Source organism: Tympanuchus pallidicinctus, unplaced genomic scaffold (genome assembly GCF_026119805.1).
Source record: "Tympanuchus pallidicinctus isolate F22 unplaced genomic scaffold, pur_lepc_1.0 scaffold3, whole genome shotgun sequence".
Lineage (NCBI taxonomy): Eukaryota > Metazoa > Chordata > Aves > Galliformes > Phasianidae > Tympanuchus > Tympanuchus pallidicinctus.
The window spans coordinates 5,426,340-5,441,739 of NW_026294747.1; the positions used below are offsets into that span (position 1 = coordinate 5,426,340).

General features: G+C 61.7%; 4 protein-coding genes across 9 annotated transcripts; 3 read left to right on the plus strand and 1 right to left on the minus strand.

Annotated features, from left to right (window-relative positions):
* Window positions 1-1,005: 1,005 nt before the first annotated feature.
* Window positions 1,006-4,593, plus strand: UNC93B1 (unc-93 homolog B1, TLR signaling regulator). Of its 2 annotated transcripts, none has more exons than XM_052696371.1 (11): window positions 1,006-1,076; window positions 1,557-1,654; window positions 1,716-1,870; window positions 1,948-2,263; window positions 2,328-2,457; window positions 2,534-2,627; window positions 2,705-2,829; window positions 2,980-3,162; window positions 3,240-3,513; window positions 3,999-4,117; window positions 4,193-4,593. In XM_052696371.1, the coding sequence occupies exons 2-11, from the start codon at window positions 1,608-1,610 to the stop codon at window positions 4,451-4,453; spliced, it is 1,704 nt and encodes a 567-aa protein (XP_052552331.1). In that variant the 5' UTR covers window positions 1,006-1,076; window positions 1,557-1,607; the 3' UTR covers window positions 4,454-4,593. The 2 variants fall into 2 exon arrangements, with proteins under 2 accessions (XP_052552331.1, XP_052552330.1); XM_052696370.1 differs by having other exon boundaries at window positions 1,012-1,076; window positions 1,729-1,870.
* Window positions 4,594-4,707: 114 nt separating this feature from the next.
* Window positions 4,708-7,956, plus strand: MAX (MYC associated factor X). The gene is made up of 5 exons (XM_052696426.1): window positions 4,708-4,959; window positions 5,096-5,122; window positions 6,545-6,652; window positions 6,908-7,031; window positions 7,108-7,956. The coding sequence occupies exons 1-5, from the start codon at window positions 4,924-4,926 to the stop codon at window positions 7,293-7,295; spliced, it is 483 nt and encodes a 160-aa protein (XP_052552386.1). The 5' UTR covers window positions 4,708-4,923; the 3' UTR covers window positions 7,296-7,956.
* FNTB (farnesyltransferase, CAAX box, beta) lies at window positions 7,884-11,580 on the minus strand. Its single transcript, XM_052696382.1, has 12 exons — window positions 11,441-11,580; window positions 10,648-10,712; window positions 10,501-10,573; window positions 10,244-10,335; window positions 9,618-9,764; window positions 9,438-9,521; window positions 9,266-9,352; window positions 9,063-9,192; window positions 8,840-8,972; window positions 8,524-8,635; window positions 8,331-8,445; window positions 7,884-8,248 (listed from the first exon to the last, which is right to left on the minus strand). The coding sequence occupies exons 1-12, from the start codon at window positions 11,537-11,539 to the stop codon at window positions 8,147-8,149; spliced, it is 1,239 nt and encodes a 412-aa protein (XP_052552342.1). The 5' UTR covers window positions 11,540-11,580; the 3' UTR covers window positions 7,884-8,146.
* A 1,131-nt stretch (window positions 11,581-12,711) lies between these two features.
* On the plus strand, window positions 12,712-14,875 carry RAB15 (RAB15, member RAS oncogene family). 5 transcript variants are annotated; one of them, XM_052696418.1, is made up of 7 exons: window positions 12,718-12,885; window positions 13,545-13,605; window positions 13,706-13,766; window positions 13,852-13,929; window positions 14,016-14,105; window positions 14,294-14,465; window positions 14,530-14,651. In XM_052696418.1, exons 1-6 carry the CDS (start codon window positions 12,762-12,764, stop codon window positions 14,429-14,431), a joined length of 552 nt encoding a protein of 183 aa, XP_052552378.1. In that variant the 5' UTR covers window positions 12,718-12,761; the 3' UTR covers window positions 14,432-14,465; window positions 14,530-14,651. The 5 variants fall into 5 exon arrangements, with proteins under 5 accessions (XP_052552376.1, XP_052552378.1, XP_052552377.1 ...); XM_052696413.1 differs by having other exon boundaries at window positions 12,720-12,885; window positions 14,385-14,465; window positions 14,530-14,875; XM_052696414.1 differs by having other exon boundaries at window positions 12,723-12,885; window positions 14,400-14,465; window positions 14,530-14,875.
* Window positions 14,876-15,400: the final 525 nt, after the last annotated feature.

Genomic DNA, 15,400 nt, shown 5'->3' on the forward strand with positions numbered 1-15,400 from the left:
CCCGGAGCCACCCCTGATCCAGGGGACTCAGCAGACCCCATGGGGACACGATGCCATTCCTATGCCCACATCCACCCCATCATTACTGGAACAAGCCCCAAGCTCACCCCACACCCACCTCCCCTCCACTCACTCTGGCTCCCTGCACGCCCTAATTAATAACGCTGCTATGTAAACAGGAAGGCAGCAGCCCTGCCCCATGCACTATGCCAGAACAGCGGGGTGGTGCTGCCCCCAAATCCCAAGGAGTACCCCCAAGTATAGGGATTTACCCCAAAGTGCTTCTGCACTTGGGGGAATGGAGCCCAGCCCTGAGTAGCCCCTGCCTCAGTGCAGGAAATTCCTGGCCCATATCCACCACCTGCAGGGAGATTCGGGTTGATTTGGGGTTTTGGCTGCAGTGCTGTCCTTTAGATGCTGCATGCACAGGGTCCCTCACTGTGGTGTGGGACATGCACATGGCCAAGATGCTCCACGTGACCCGTGGCAAAGGGGAAAGTGGAGATTGGCACTCCCGGACCCCAAATAAGTATTTGGGGGCACAATGTGGGGCTCCGCTCACCTCTCAGCCTGGGTTAAGGGTCATAGAGGGCACGGGAGGCATCCCGCACCCCTCCTGGGGTTGTCCCTGTCCCCATCCCGCTGTGTGACATTCCTTTAGTACCGGCTCGGCCAGATTTGTCCATTGGCTGCGGGTGACCGATGACAGGGAGGGAGCAAAGCTGCCGGACTCCCTCCTGGCTCCCGTTTATGGGGTGCCGGAAGGGGATACGGGCACACAGCCGGGAGGGGGGGAAGAACAGGGGACACGTGGGTGACAAGGGGACACAAGCAGACAGGTGACAACAGGAGAGAGAGGTCAAGAAGGGCCACGTGCCTCTTCCATGTGGCGATGGGATAGGAGCAGCATAAATTGGGTGCTGGTGGGAATATGGGGTCCCGGGAGTTCCAGGAGCGGCTCCTTTAAGCCCCCGTCCCGCCCGCCCCGTTCGAAAGAGGAAGCTGCGGCGGCTCCGCCCCGAGCCGGGCACAGCGGGGCGGCAGCCAGGCCGGGGTGCTGAGCTCGGGGCTGTGGGGTAGGAGTTGCCAGACTCGGGGGTGCGAGGGTGCCGGGTGCCAGGTTTGGGACCGAACGGTGCGAGGATGGAGGAGTGACAGGCAGCGGGTGTAGGGAAGCGGAGCTCATGGGTGCAGTGTCTAAGGGGTGCAGGGCAAAAGGTTTCGGGGTGCAGAGCACATGGGTGCAAAGGTTTGGGGGTGCCGGGCTCATAGATGAAGGGTTTGGGGGTGAACGAATGATGGGTGCAGAGCATGTGTTGTGAGGGCTCATGAGCGCAGGGTTTAGGGATGCAGAACCTACAGGTGCCATGGTTTACGGGTGCCAGGCATGCAGTTGCAGAGTATGGGGGTGCAGCGTCTCAAGGGTACTGGGTGCAAGGTTTGGAGGGTGTGGGCAGAGGGGGTGCTGGACAGGAGTGCAAAGTTTGAGGGTGCAGAGCCCAAGGGTGCAGGGCTCGGGGCCACAGGAACATGTTCTGCACCCCCAACACCTCCAGAGTGCCCCGCAGACACAGCAGCGATGGAGAAGGACCCCGGCTGCTGCCAGGATGTGGCCAAAACAGCAGCGGGTGAGATGCTGGGCCCTGAGGCACAGGTGAGGCAGGGAGGTGACACGGGGTTGTGACGCAGGGTGGTGGCACCCCGTGGCTGAGCAGGGGGCTCCTACAGCTGGACGACATGGTGGGAGCGCACACGGACTACAATGAGGAGGAGGAGGAACAGAAGTATTTCCGCCGCAAGCGCCTTGGCGTGGTGAAGAACGTGCTGGCTGCCAGCTTGGCCGCCATGCTCACCTACAGCGTCTACCTGGGTACGGCCCCGGCCCCAGAACGGGGAACCCTCTGATGTCAGTGGGGCAGTGACGTGATGGCATTTGGGACTCCCCAGGCCTGCTGCAGATGCAGCTCATCCTGCACTATGACGAGACCTACCGGGAGGTGAAGTACAGCAACATGGAGCTGGAGGACATCGACCGCAAGGTGCTGATGGGCATCAATGTCACCCCCGTGGTGGCGCTGCTCTACACGCCTGTCCTCATCCGGTTCTTCGGCACCAAGTGGACCATGTTCCTGGCCGTGGGCATCTATGCCCTCTTTGTCTCCAGCAACTACTGGGAGCGCTACTTCACACTGGTGCCCTCTGCTGTGGCCATCGGGGTGGCCATCGTGCCGCTCTGGGCCTCCCTGGGCAACTACATTACGCGGTAGGTGGCAGGGGGAGAAGGGAACAGTGGGACAGGGCAGAGGCTGACCCACACTCTGCTACAGGATGGCACAGAAGTACTACGAGTATGCCCACTACAAGGAGGAGCACGTGCAGGAGCAGCGGCAAGCACCGCGTGGAGCCTGCAGTGCCTACATTGTCGTCTTCCAGACCATCTTCTACATCTGCTTCCACGTGAGGGCCAGCGGGGACAGGGAGGGAACAAATGGAACAGCCCAGTGCTGAATGTCCACCACTCTGCATCCTGCAGCTGAGCTTCGTCTGCGCGCAGATGCCCACGCTCTTCTTCCTCAACAACTACATCTACCAGCTCAACCACACACTCTACGGGGTGAAGCACTGTGGTGAGCATATGGGGCGGCACCATGGGGTGTTGGCACAGTCCTGGCCAGTGCTGAGCCCACCGTGCACGCCCCTGCAGGTACCCTGAGCCACGGCACGCTGACCGGCTTCAATAAGACGGTGCTGCACAGTCTGCCTCGCAGCGTCAACCTCATCGTGGTGGAGAGCGTCCTGATGGCAGCTGCCTTCCTTGCCATGCTGGTGGTGAGCACAGGATTGTAGAATCAGAGAATGGTTTGGGTTGGAAGGGACCTTAAAGATTTTCCATTTCCAACCTCCTGCTGTGGGCTGGTTGTAAGATGGGACAGGATGGGGCAGGTGGCCATCAGCATGTCACCTGCTACCACAACACAGGTCCTGTTGCTCTGCGGCTCGGCATATCGGACCACTGAGGAGATTGATCTGCGCAGCATAGGCTGGGGGAACATATTCCAGCTGCCCTTCAAGCACATGCGGGACTATCGCCTCCGTCACCTCCTTCCTTTCTTCATCTACAGTGGCTTTGAGGTGCTCTTCGTCTGCAATGATTTCTCCCTGGTACAGCACAGAGTTGGGATGGGGTGGTGGCATGGGGACGGCACGGCTACATGATGCTAAGCCTGTCCTCAATGCAGAACTATGGCGTGTGCACCCTGGGGCTGGAGAAGCTGGCATATCTCCTCATCACCTACGGCTTCTCCGCCTCCACCTGCTCTAGCCTTGCTCTCTTCATGCTGCGCCTGCGACGTCAGTACCCACTGCTGGCTGGAGCCTTGCTCCACGCTTCTATCCTGGTGACGCTCTTCTGCTGGGCACCTATGCCCCGACAAGTGGAGCAGGCACCTCTGCTTTACACCATAGCTGCACTCTGGGGAATGGGCAGTGCCCTCAACAAGACTGGCATTAGCAGTGAGTAGTGGGAATGTCCCAGTACAGTCTCTGGCCTCCCCAGGAGTGAGCAAGTTGTTTCCAGACCATCTTGGCCAGTGGTCCCCAGTTCCATGGTGGAGTAGGTTGTACCCAGCTCATCCTGTTCTTGTGTCCTCTGGTAGTCCTAGTTCTGTGGGTAGGGCAGGTTGTCCCCAACTAATTCTGTACTCATGTCCCCCGATGGTACCCACCTCCATGAATAGAGTGGGTTGTCCCCACTTCACTCTGTCCTTGTGTCCCCCAATGGCCTCCAGCCCTTTGAGTAGGGCAGGTTGTTCCTGACTCATCCTGTCCTCATACCCCTCAGTGTTCCCTAGCTCTGTGGGTAGGGCTTGTTGTCCCCAGTTTGTCCTGTCCTTGTGTGCCCCAGCGGTCCCCAGCTCTGTAGGCTCACTAGTAATTATCAGAAGACAATGACATAGGCTGGGGATGCTGACAGCGTGTGCCTGCCTCCCTCCACCTAGTTCTCCTGGGCATGCTGTATGAAGACAAAGAGCGCCAAGACTTCGTCTTCACCATCTACCACTGGTGGCAGGCACTGGCCATCTTTGTTGTGTACCTGTGGTCAGGGCTGCCTATGAAGGTGAGCAGGGCTGGGACAGGGCGAGGGCCGGGCGCAGTGAGGCTGTCCCACATGCTGATCCCTTCCATCCCCTAGGCCAAGCTGTCTCTCATGCTGTTGGCGCTGGGGCTGGCGGCAGGTTCTTATGGCTGGATGGAGCGCCGGTTGGCACAGCGCGTGGCCTTCCGCCTGCCCCGCATGCCACGTCCGCGCCACAGGGCCAGCGGGTACCGCTACCTGGAGGAGGATGACTCTGACGAAACCAACTCAGAGGGTGAGGGGGAGAGCCGTGACAACAGCCATCCGCCAGCGGAGGAGGACGAGACGGCGAGAGATGACGGGGAGCAGAGAAATTAGGCAGCGGGCCCACGGGCCTCTGGCAGCCTCACAGGCCTCCCCACACAGCTGCACCCTCTGGGGCTTGAGCCCCGCCGGAGCCGACCCCGAGGCACTGCGCGCTCCCCGCTGATCTCCGACTCAATAAAAGGTTCATCCGATTGCCATCTCCGCCTTCAGTGCCGCCATTCCGTCCCGCTGCTTTCGACGCCCCTCCGTGAGCGAGAAGGCAGCGGCACTTCCGACCGCCGGCGAGACTTCCGGCTGCCTGACCGCTAGGGGACTACAGCTCCCGGCATGCAGTGCGCGGGGGCGCGGTGTACGCCGGGAGCTATAGTCCCCTGCGTGCCCCCGTCTGCGCAGTCTCGCCAGCTTTGGACTCGCCGCCCCACAATGCCCCGCGCTCAGGCGAACGGCCGGGCAGGGCGGGCGCACGCGCGTTGCGCGCTGTTGTTGTGGCGGCGCGGCCCGCTGCTCCCTGGCCGGCAGCGATGAGCGACAACGATGACATCGAGGTGGAGAGCGACGTGAGTCCGCCCACCCCCCCCCGCTCCCCCCCTCCCCCCGGTGCCCCGATGTGGGCAGTGAGGGGGTAACGCTCGGTTTGTCCCTTCTTCCTCCTCCCCTCCGCCCTTCCATGCTTCCTCCTCACGGGGCCCGCAGGAGGAGCAGCCCCGCTTCCAGTCCGCGGTACGTTGGGGGGGGGGGGAGGGGCTATGGGGTTCTGCTCTTGGGGAGAGCACTGGCTGGGGAAGGGCTGTGCCGTGAGGGGGTCGTAACTGGGGCGGGGGGGGCACTTGTCTGGGGTTTTTTGGCGGAGGGGGGACACCTGTGTGGAAACGCGGGGAAGGTCTGAGGGAGGTCAGTGTGATGGGGGTCCCGTCGAGGGAGCAGCTGTGGGATGCGTCTTTGGGATTGTTTGGGGGAGGGTTGTTGTGGAGAGGTCTACAGGGTTTTGTTGTGGGGGGGATATGGAGGGGACTGCGGTGATGGGAGGGCTCTGTTTGGGGGGAACACTTGTGGGGTTGTGTTTGGGGGGGCTGCGTGTCAATGGAGGTGGGAGGGTCAGCTGTGGGGTCCAGTCTTGGGGGGGGGGGGGGAAGGACGCCTGTGGGATGTGTCTTTGGGAGGGCTGCATGGGGAAGAGGGGGCTCTGGTTGGGAGGGGATGGGGGATTGTGGTGATGGGAGGGCTCTGTTTGTGGGGAACACTTGTGGGGTTTTGTTCTGGAGGGATTATGTATTGATGGAGGCCCTATGGGGTCGAGCTGGGGGGGAGATACCTGTGGGATGTGTCTTTGGAGGGACTCTGTGCAAGGGGGGATATCTATGGGACTCAGGGTGTGGGATGTGTCTTCGGGGGGGGCTCTGTTAGGGTGAGGGTCTATGTTTGGAGGGAAATGGTGGAGCTGTGGTAATAGGACTCTCACAGGGGTGCTTCTTTGGGGCTGTGGCTTTTGGGGGAGGGGGACAGCTGTGGGACTGTTTTGGGGGGGTGGGGTTGTGTTTGAGGTGTGTCTGGGAGGCTGATAAGAGGGTACTTTGTCTTGGAGGGGGTGGGGGAAGGAAACGGACACAGTTGGGTTTGGGAGGTTGGGACAGACACCTGCGGGGCTGTGTTATGGAAGTGTCTTTACTTTGAGCGGTAATGATACCTGTGGAGGCTATGTTTAGGGGTCGTCTGGGGGGGCTGTGGCATTAAACAGGGGCTGTCAGGTGGGGTGAGCAGGAGGGCTGTGCCTGCTTTATGGGGAAGAGATGTGAATTTGTGTGGTTGGGATGGAGGGTGTATCTTCTGGAGCCGTTTCTCTGTGGGCTCTCTTTGAGCAGTGTGGGGCTGCCTCTTTCCAGAGAGCTGCCTTAGGGAGAGGGGACGCAGGTGGGACCGTGCCCTTTGGGCATATGCAGAGGCAACGCTGTGTGCTACAGGGGCTGTGAGGCATTCTGGGGGGTGTGAAACTGCTTCCCCCCCACCGGCCCCCACTTCTAGGCCCAGCCCCAATTCAGCCACAGCAGGAAGCTGTGCCACGGGGAAACTGAAAGCACCGTGGTCCCCCCCCCTTCCCTGCCCCACTCTGTGTGTGTATGTGCACGCGCCCCCCACCCCCCGCAGGCTGACAAGCGAGCCCACCACAACGCACTGGAGCGCAAACGGCGGGACCACATCAAGGACAGTTTCCACAGCCTGCGTGACTCCGTGCCCTCCCTGCAGGGCGAGAAGGTGAGGTTGTGGAGCGCGGCGGCACGCCCCACAGGGACCTTTTTGACTTCCCCCTCCCTCGGCTACACCAAGTGGAGCAGTGCTTCCTCCTGCCAACGTTGCCTGGCTCTGAGGTTTTGGTGGCGGAACCTAATGGCGCAGTCAGTGAGGGGCTGCGGGTCTCTGAAGCGGTGCCACGCGCATCCTGGGGGCCTCCACCCCACGGCAGAGCTGAGGTCTTTATCTGGCCCGTGCCTTTTCCCACTATTGCCACAGGCATCCCGGGCCCAAATCCTGGACAAAGCCACAGAGTACATCCAGTACATGCGCCGGAAAAACCACACGCACCAGCAGGACATCGATGACCTCAAGCGGCAGAACGCACTGCTGGAGCAGCAAGGTGAGCTCCCCCCAGGAAGGGGGTACAAAGGCCGTGTCCCTCCCCACCCTGGGCTGTGACGCCCCTTGCCTTGCAGTGCGAGCCCTGGAGAAGGCGCGCTCGAGTGCCCAGCTGCAGGCCAACTACCCAGCAGCGGACAGCAGCCTGTACACCAACCCCAAGGGCAGTGCCATCTCCGCTTTTGACGGCGGCTCTGACTCCAGCTCTGACTCGGAGCCTGATGAGCCACAGAGCAGGAAGAAGCTGCGCATGGAGGCCAGCTAGGCCCCCCCACACCTGCCCCCTGGCCCCCTAAGGACTCACCCTTTTCTCCTCAAGGCTCCAGGGCTGCACCCTTGCAGCCCTCCGTGCCAGAATCCAGGGGGTCTGGGGGACCCCGACTGCGTGGAGATGCCACCAGCACCCCCATTTCCTCTCCCCCCTGCCGCTAGCGAGCCCCTTTCTGCACCTCCTCCCCCCCTTCGGTTTTATATGAGCATTTCTATTTATACCCAGGGACCACTGCAGCCCTGAGCTGAGCACGAGGCTGTGCAGGAGGCGGGCATCCCCCCCAGCCCCCATTGCCCACCTGCGGGCACCCCCAGGGGGTGAGCACGGGGGGGGGGGGTCTCGCTATTTATTTCCTGTGTGTGCAAGGCATCCCCCTGCCCTCCATGGCATGGAGCTGCAGGGCTCGGGCTGGGTGGTCTGCGTGTGCATCCTGCCCTATGTCCCACCCCTCCAACACACAAACACCAGAAGCCGCCTCCCCACATTTGTGGCATTTCCCCACCTCTCCTCTCCCTGTAGGTGACCCCATTTTAACGCCATTCATTCCATGGATCTAAAGTATGTTGTACATACTGCTCAGAGTTGTCTTGCAAGTTAAGGCTTCCCTTTACTATAAGACTTATAAATAATAAAAAGGAAAAAAACCCAAAACGTATTTTATCCTTCCCCATGGTAGCTGTGTTTTCTTGGGGTTGGGGAGGGGGGAGCAGGGCTGGGAAGCCTCCCATGCTCCTTACTCACCCTGAGGGCAGGTGGCAGCTCTGCTTTACGGCCCCCCAGCTCCTTTTTGGTATGGCTAGCACCCTGAGGGCCTCACTCTGCCCAGACGGGTGGAGCGCAGACCCCTACCCTGTTGCCTCCAGTCTGGGCACAGGCTGCTGCAAGAAGTGCATCGCTGCCTTCATCACTTTTTCCGGCACAATGTTGTAGATGGGATGCGTGGGCTGCTGCCAGAGTGAAGGACAAAGCACTTTGAGCCTGAAGAAGCCCTGAAGTGGGAGTCCCGTATCCCCTCCCCCCCCCACCTACCAGGCGGTTTTCAGGGATGCCCAGGACCAACTCGTGGTGCAGATCTCCGCTGCCAAAGTGCTGGGCAATGGCCAACCCGCTCAGGCAGTAGCAGGTGTGGTAGAAGTCCCGTGACCTGGGGCAGGGTGGGGGGCACACTGAGCAGAGAGCCCTGGGGGTGCAGTACCTCCCCCACAACTGCCTCAATACTCACTTTCCTGGCTTGTCCAGCAGCCCTCCAGCTGGACACTGGCAGCACAGCAGGATGTACTCCTGCAGCGCCGACTGGTCGAACATCCAGCGTGACATGCTGAGCGCCTCATCACCTGCACAGGAGAAGGGGGGAAAGAGGGTCTGTTAAAACACCCCAAGACCACCTCAGGGAAGCCTCTTTCTAACCGAAGGTCCTGCCGCACCCTCCAGGGCTGTGCTACGCTTTGCTTCCTTGCTCAAGCTCATTCATCCCCCTTCTACAAACATGCTTCCTGGAGGCAGATGAAGCCCCGGTTTTCCCCGTTTGGGCCACTCACCCTGTGTGTGAAGAGCACGGTGCAGCAGGGGCAGCAGCCCTGCCTGCCAGAAGGAGTAGCAGCCATCCACAAGCTTGTTGCAGCGGCCCTGGAAGCCACCCTCGAAGTGCATCTGCCGCCCAGTCACCCAGTGCTGCATGGGACAGCAGGTTTCATCACCAGGAGTGGGTTTCATCACCAGGACCGGGACCCCCCCAGCACCACGGCACCCTGTGACACCCACCAGCAAGCTGCGCAGGTTCAGCAGGTGCTCCTTCTTCAGGATGACCAGCGCTGCCAGCCCACAGAAGGTGTACCCACCATGAGCCTCCATGCCTGGCACCCCACCGATACCGCCTTCCCAGTTCTGGCATCTGCGTGAGGACAACACTAAGGACAGTGACAGAGGGGCCACCCACCCTGTGCCCGCTCTGGGCCAGCACTCACCTTGCTATCCATTCGGCTGTCCCAGTGAACAGCGCGGGTGTGAGGATATTGGTCAGCGATGCCACCGCAGCAGCACAGTAGGCGCTCCTGGGGGAGAATGGGACAATGTCCCCTCTGTCCCCAGCCCTGGTGAGGGCTGCAAACAGGGTCAAAGAGGGGACAGCTCACCCACCTGACATCCACCTCACCGCCTACATGCATAAGGAAGGAGCCATCGGGCTGCTTCAGCGTGTGTAGGTACTCCAGCAGCTTCTGCCTGTGGAAGAATGCGGGTGTGTGGGGCAGTGTGGAGCTAGAAACCCCCCCACCCACACCCCAACCACAGCCCCACACCACCCTCCTATCAACATACCTATCAACGATGCTATATGCTTCTTCTGTGCCAATGATGCAGAGCGCGTTGACAGCGGCATAAGTGGGGGCAAGGTGGGGGTGCTGGCCTGGCCCCCCCCCAAAGCCACCCTGGGGACTCTGGCAGCAGCTCAGGAACTGGCAGACACTGCAGGGACAAGGGGGAGAGCTGGGGACAGGAACCAGGGAAGGACACTGGGGCGGGGTGGGCAAGAGGGTGAGGGTCCCAGGATGGCACTGAGCCTTCCCTTAGCGCATCCCATAGCAGAAAAAGGTTCCAGCCCCATCTCAGTGTCCCCAAGTGTTTCCAGGGGGATTCCCACCTTGGTGATGTGTCCCAACCACCTCGGGGAGCCCCCCACCCCAGGACGTGGATGCTGACTCCTGTATCTCCCCCACCTCCCTCTGTCACGAGATGCTGGCCGGCAAGAATAGGCAGCATTGAGGGCTCCACAGGACACAAAGCACCGTTGTGCTGGCGCCAGGGACACGGCGACGGCGGGAGGTGGCCCCAGAGGACAGGGCAGTGGGCACCTCTGGGAGCAGGCGCACCCACGCTGAGCAGCTCTGACGTGGCTCATGGGGTGCAGACCCCTCGATGCCCCCCAAGGCTGAGGAACGACTTACTCAGAGGCGATCGACTGGGGAATGGGCTCCTCCAGCAGCTCCAGGCTGTGCAGGATCCAGTAGCAGAGCCAGGGGCGGCTGGCATCCAGACACTATAGGGACAGGGGGGACATGAGGGGCTACAGGCACTCTGGGAAGGGCAAATCACGAATCCACCACCCCGGGGCACCCCATGGCACAGGAGCAGCCTCCAGGGCAGGAATAACTCGATGACAATTGAAGGGTTCACCAGGGAACCCTGGGGCTGTGCTCAGTACCTCATATGCTTCACCCAGCTGCCGGAGGCCTCTCTTCAGGTAGTGGAAGTGCTTCTCCCGCTGCAGGACAAACCTGCAAGGCAGCAGGCAGGGCTCAGCAGAGCCCCAGCCCAGAGCATGCTGTGGGAGCACTCACTGGGCACTTACTGTACAGCATGGTGGTTCGTCTTGTAGGCATCAAACACTTCCTGCACAATGTCCTCCACTTTGCTCTATGGCACAAGAAGTAGAGCACACTGTCAGTGCCTGGAGCTGCCACACCATGCAACCTCCACTCACTTTAAGTCTAAGGTTAAAGTTTTCAGACCCCTCCCTGTCCCACCCCAGCACGCCAGGGGCCAAGGGAGCTGATGCAAGAAGTACAGCTGGGGCTTCCTGGTCCTAAAGTTAAGCAATGCACCACGGTCTGGAGCTGGAGCAGGGAAATTCACCCCCTCACTGCCTCACACCTGGCCCCATGGCACTCTCTGACCCTGGCACTCAGATCCCAGACCCGCGGCATTCCCCGACCACCGCCTTTCAGACCTCAGTCCTTCAGACTTTGGCCCTCTCAGACCCCAGTCTCAGCACTTGCCCCTCAGACCCAGCTCCACGGCTCCATCACAATCCCATGCTCTGCAAGCTCTCAGTTTTACACCCTTTCATATCTCATGGCCCCTTAGACCCCAACCCCTCAGCCCCCAGTCCCACAGATCCCTGTTCCCTCAGCCCCCAGTCCAACAGATCCCAGCCCCAAAGCCCCCAGTCCCTCAGATCGCAGCACCACAGCCCCCTCAACCCCCAGGCCCAAGGCCCCCTCCGATCCCGGCCCCCTAACCACTTCCACACCCCAACCCCTCAGAGCCCCGGGCCCCTCACACAGCAGTACCTCAGCCCCGGCCGTACGGCCTCTCAGACCCCAATCCCCCCACCCCCGGCCCCACAGCCTCTCTCCCCGCACCTGCTCGGCGGAAGTGTGTGTCCTCACGCCGTCCTCCCGCAGCCGCCGCCGCCCGCCGGGGCCGTGCGAGCCGGGGCCGTGCGGGGATGTCCCCGCCATGCTGCTGCCGGCCGGGCCGACGGCGGCCGGGCGGGGACAAAAGACCACGCCCCTTTCGGGGTAGCCACGCCCTCCGTCGTTGGCCACGCCCACTCCGCTCTAAAGCCCCGACCACCCCGGGGCAGGCGGCGCTGCGTGGCGGCGCGCTGGCGTTGTGTGGTCAGGTGACGCCGTGTCGCAGTGTGGCCGCGGTGTCACCTCGTGGCGCTGCGACGCTCGGGCCGCGCAGGCAAACCCCCAACCCTGGGGGTGTTCCCCGGGCTGGCTCTGGGCGTCTCCACCCCATCACCCCATCCGGTGCGGCCTCACAGAGACCTGCGGACGTCTCCCATTGTCCCCACCAGTGCCCTGTGGGCCGTCCCGTTCTGTCACCCACGTCCCTCGCTCCAAACCCATGCGTGTCCCCACCCCATACCCCCTTCCGCATCTTCCCACTGACCCAGGATGTCCCCCAATGTCACCTCCAATGTCACCCAGTTGCGCCTCTACACTGTCCCCTGCTGTGTCCCCAGCTGTTGCCCACATCCCCTGCTCCAAACGCACGTCCCCCACCTTGTCCCATATCCCCCAGCTCCTTCCCATACTGCTTCCCAGTGACACGGGACATCTCCTGGTAGCCCCATTGGTGTCCTCCAGTGCATCTGTGGGTGTTCCCTGCCATGTCCCCACCTGTCACCCACATATCCTGCTCCAAACCAGTGCGTGTGTCCCCTGCACCTCCCCATGCTACCTCCTCCTGGTGACCCCCAGTGCATTCCCAGATATCTGCTGCGGTGTCACCCATGTCCCTTGGGTCCAAACCCGTGTGTGTGTCCCCAGTACCCCCTTAATGCGCTGTGGTTCCTCCCAGTGCCTTGGCTGCAACTCCAGGTGTTCCCAAATGGTCCATTCCATACACCCTATTGCTACCTCTCGGTGCCCCAGGACATCTCATACTGTCCCTGTTGCTGTCCCCCACCGCATCCCTTTCTGACCCTTGCTGCGTCCTCCTCTGTCACCCACATCCCCTGCTCCAAACTCACGACTCTTCATCGAGCCCCTACATCCCCCGCTCCAAAACCGTGTGTGCCTCCACCTCGAATCCCCATGGTGCATCCCTCACTGCCTCCCCCCCCCCATCCCTCCCGCCTCTCCCTCCCGGTGCCCGGCGCATCCCCGCGCCCCGCCCCGGTGCCATCCCGCAGGATCCCCTCCCCCGGCCCGGCGGCGGCGCGAGGCCGCCATGGCCAAGCAGTACGACGTGCTGTTCCGCCTGCTGCTGCTCGGCGACTCGGGCGTGGGTAAGACGTGCCTCCTGTGCCGCTTCACCGACAGCGAGTTCCACCCGGCGCACATCTCCACCATCGGTACTCGCACCGGGGATGCGCGGCGCCAGGGGGTGGGAGCTGGGAGACGGGAAACCGGGCGGGTAGCGGGAGCTGGAAGCAGTGAGAAAGCGGGGGTAGGGGGGGCTGGGAGCAGAGCAAAAGCGGGGGCAATGGGAGCTGGGAACACCGGGGAACCTGGAAACCGAGGGTACCGGGAGCATCCCGGCTCCGGGAAACCGGGAGCGACGGGTAGTGGGAAAATGGGAAACTGGGAGCACCGGGAGGTGGGAGAATCCGGAAGAGGAGAAATTGGGGGCTGGGAGCAGTGAGGAACCTGGAAACTGGAGAAGTGGGAGCTGGAAGAATTGGAAAAATGGGAAGATTGAAGCTATGGGAAAATGGGAAACTGGGAGCGCTGGGAGCATCGCAGCACCAGGAAACAGCAGGGAAACCAGGGGCACCGGGAGCCACCACACTGGGGACAGGGAGCAGCGGGGAGCTGCAGTGCTGGGAGCATCGGAGGGCAGCGGAAGGAGCTCCGCGGGGGTTCAGAGTGGCACAGCACAGCTATGGGCCAGGAGGGCTGAAGGGGTCTGTGGGGGGGGCATCCCCAGTCCCAGCTGAACGTAGGGAGGAAGCACGGAACCACCCCCCAGGAAAAAAAATAATGATGATAAAGCTGCCGTCCTCCCATCCAGGGGTGGACTTCAAGATGAAGACGATCGAGGTGGATGGCATCAAGGTGCGCATCCAGATCTGGTGAGTGCTTGGGGAAGTCGCACCCCACAGTGCACCCCCTCGGGGTTCATCTAAGGCATGGGGTAAGGAATGACTTCTCCAACCCCCTCCATGCCCCCAGGGACACGGCAGGGCAGGAGCGGTACCAAACCATCACCAAGCAGTACTACCGGCGGGCACAGGTAATAGGGGCACAAGGGGGAGAAACTGAGGCACGGGGAGGTCAAAGTGCTGCCTCCTCTCCCCTCCCTGGTGCCTTTCCTGCAGGGCATTTTCCTAGTGTATGACATCAGCAGTGAGCGCTCCTACCAGCACATCGTCAAGTGGGCCAGCGACGTGGATGAGGTGGGGGCTCAGAGGGAGGTCCCTTTCATTTATAGGTGAGGTGAGAGGTGCTGATGTGCTCCCTCCTCCCCCATCCCTTTTCTCAGTATGCACCCGATGGTGTCCAGAAGATCCTCATTGGGAACAAAGCAGACGAAGAGCACAAGAGGCAAGTGGCCAAAGAGCAAGGGCTGCAGGTGAGCTGGTGGGGTGGCACCCCCTGCGTGGCCAGGGCCCCCCAGTGCACCAGGACCCCCCCCCGGAGCCTCCTGCACCCTGAGCATCCCCTTGTGCTCCCCCCAGCATCACCCAAGTTCTCCCTCCAAATGCTCCCCCACCTCCAGCCTCCCCTAAAATTGCCCCACACCCCAATGCATGGCCATAGACTGTGCACCCAATGGGACCGTCTGTCTGCCCCATGATGTTGAGAAATGGGGGGGTGACCCCTCACCCAAAATCCTATCGGCACCGCCGAGCCCTTTGCCTCGCAGCTTGCCCGGGAGTATGGAATGGACTTCTATGAGACCAGTGCCTGCAGCAACCTGAACATAAAGGAGGTGTGTGGGGCTGAAGGCGGGTGCCTCCCACCCCATCCCAAAGGCTGACCCCATTTCCCTGCAGTCCTTCACCCGACTGACGGAGCTGGTGCTGCAGGCGCACCGCAAGGAGCTGGAGGGGTTGCGCACTGCCACGGCCCCCCCTGAGCTGGCCCAGCTGGAGGAGGATGAGCAGCAGACCCCGGGGGGGCACGACAACCCCAAAAACTGCTGGTGTTGAAGCCTGGCCTCCCCCTGCCCTGCTACAGAGGGGGCATGGTGGGGGGACACAAGGAACGGGGACTTACCCCCACTCCACCGCAGCCCCTTGGTGTTTGGGGGGGGTCCCAGGCACTGTTGGCATACCCTGCAACCCTGTTTTGCACACCGTTTCCACAATAAAGGAGATACTGGAGCCCCTTCACCGGGAACGGTGTCACCTGGCGGTGCCACCGTGGCGTCCCCGGCACTGCGGCAACCCGAGCAGCGATGAATAATGGAGGGAACTCACCAGTGTCCACTTTCCTAGGGTGGGGACAAGGTTGTGGAGATGTGGAGATGCAGCGGTAACAGGGTCATGGGCACCAAGCAGTGGGCACTGGGATGGGTGGGAAATGGATGGATGGCAGTGGGAAGTGCAGGCGTCAGGATGATCATAGGCGCCGGGACAGAGGGACAATGGGATGGTGGTGGGCAGCAGGGAAGAGCTGGGCACTGGAACATGGTGGTATGAGGGTAGCAGCGAGCACACGTTTGGGTGGGCAGCGGGTTGGTGGTGGGCATTGGGATGGTTGGGCATTGGGTTGCTTACTGGGATGGGTGGGCATTAGGATGGTGATGGGCACCAGTACATGCAGACACTGGGATTATGGTGGGCACTGGGATGGAAAGACATTAGAAGGGTGGTGGGTAACGGGGCAGGTGCATTAGGACGGTCATGGGCACTGGGAAGGGTT

Bases quoted from the DNA above. Each gene is read 5' to 3' on its own strand.
- UNC93B1 (XM_052696370.1), top strand. From the start codon at position 1,580: ATGGAGAAGGACCCCGGCTGCTGCCAGGATGTGGCCAAAACAGCAGCG. The intron at 1,655-1,728 runs GTGAGGCAGGGA...GGGCTCCTACAG, and splicing joins TGCTGGGCCCTGAGGCACAG to CTGGACGACATGGTGGGAGC. The intron at 2,830-2,979 runs GTGAGCACAGGA...ACCACAACACAG, and splicing joins CCTTCCTTGCCATGCTGGTG to GTCCTGTTGCTCTGCGGCTC.
- MAX (XM_052696426.1), top strand. From the start codon at position 4,924: ATGAGCGACAACGATGACATCGAGGTGGAGAGCGAC. The intron at 6,653-6,907 runs GTGAGGTTGTGG...CTATTGCCACAG, and splicing joins CCTCCCTGCAGGGCGAGAAG to GCATCCCGGGCCCAAATCCT. The intron at 7,032-7,107 runs GTGAGCTCCCCC...CTTGCCTTGCAG, and splicing joins CGCACTGCTGGAGCAGCAAG to TGCGAGCCCTGGAGAAGGCG.
- FNTB (XM_052696382.1), bottom strand. From the start codon at position 11,539: ATGGCGGGGACATCCCCGCACGGCCCCGGCTCGCACGGCCCCGGCGGG. The intron at 8,636-8,839 runs GTGAGTGGCCCA...TCTCCTGTGCAG, and splicing joins CCGTGCTCTTCACACACAGG to GTGATGAGGCGCTCAGCATG. The intron at 8,249-8,330 runs GTAGGTGGGGGG...TCACTCTGGCAG, and splicing joins GCATCCCTGAAAACCGCCTG to CAGCCCACGCATCCCATCTA.
- RAB15 (XM_052696413.1), top strand. From the start codon at position 12,762: ATGGCCAAGCAGTACGACGTGCTGTTCCGCCTGCTGCTGCTCGGCGAC. The intron at 13,930-14,015 runs GTGGGGGCTCAG...CCCTTTTCTCAG, and splicing joins GGGCCAGCGACGTGGATGAG to TATGCACCCGATGGTGTCCA. The intron at 14,106-14,384 runs GTGAGCTGGTGG...GGCACCGCCGAG, and splicing joins CCAAAGAGCAAGGGCTGCAG to CCCTTTGCCTCGCAGCTTGC.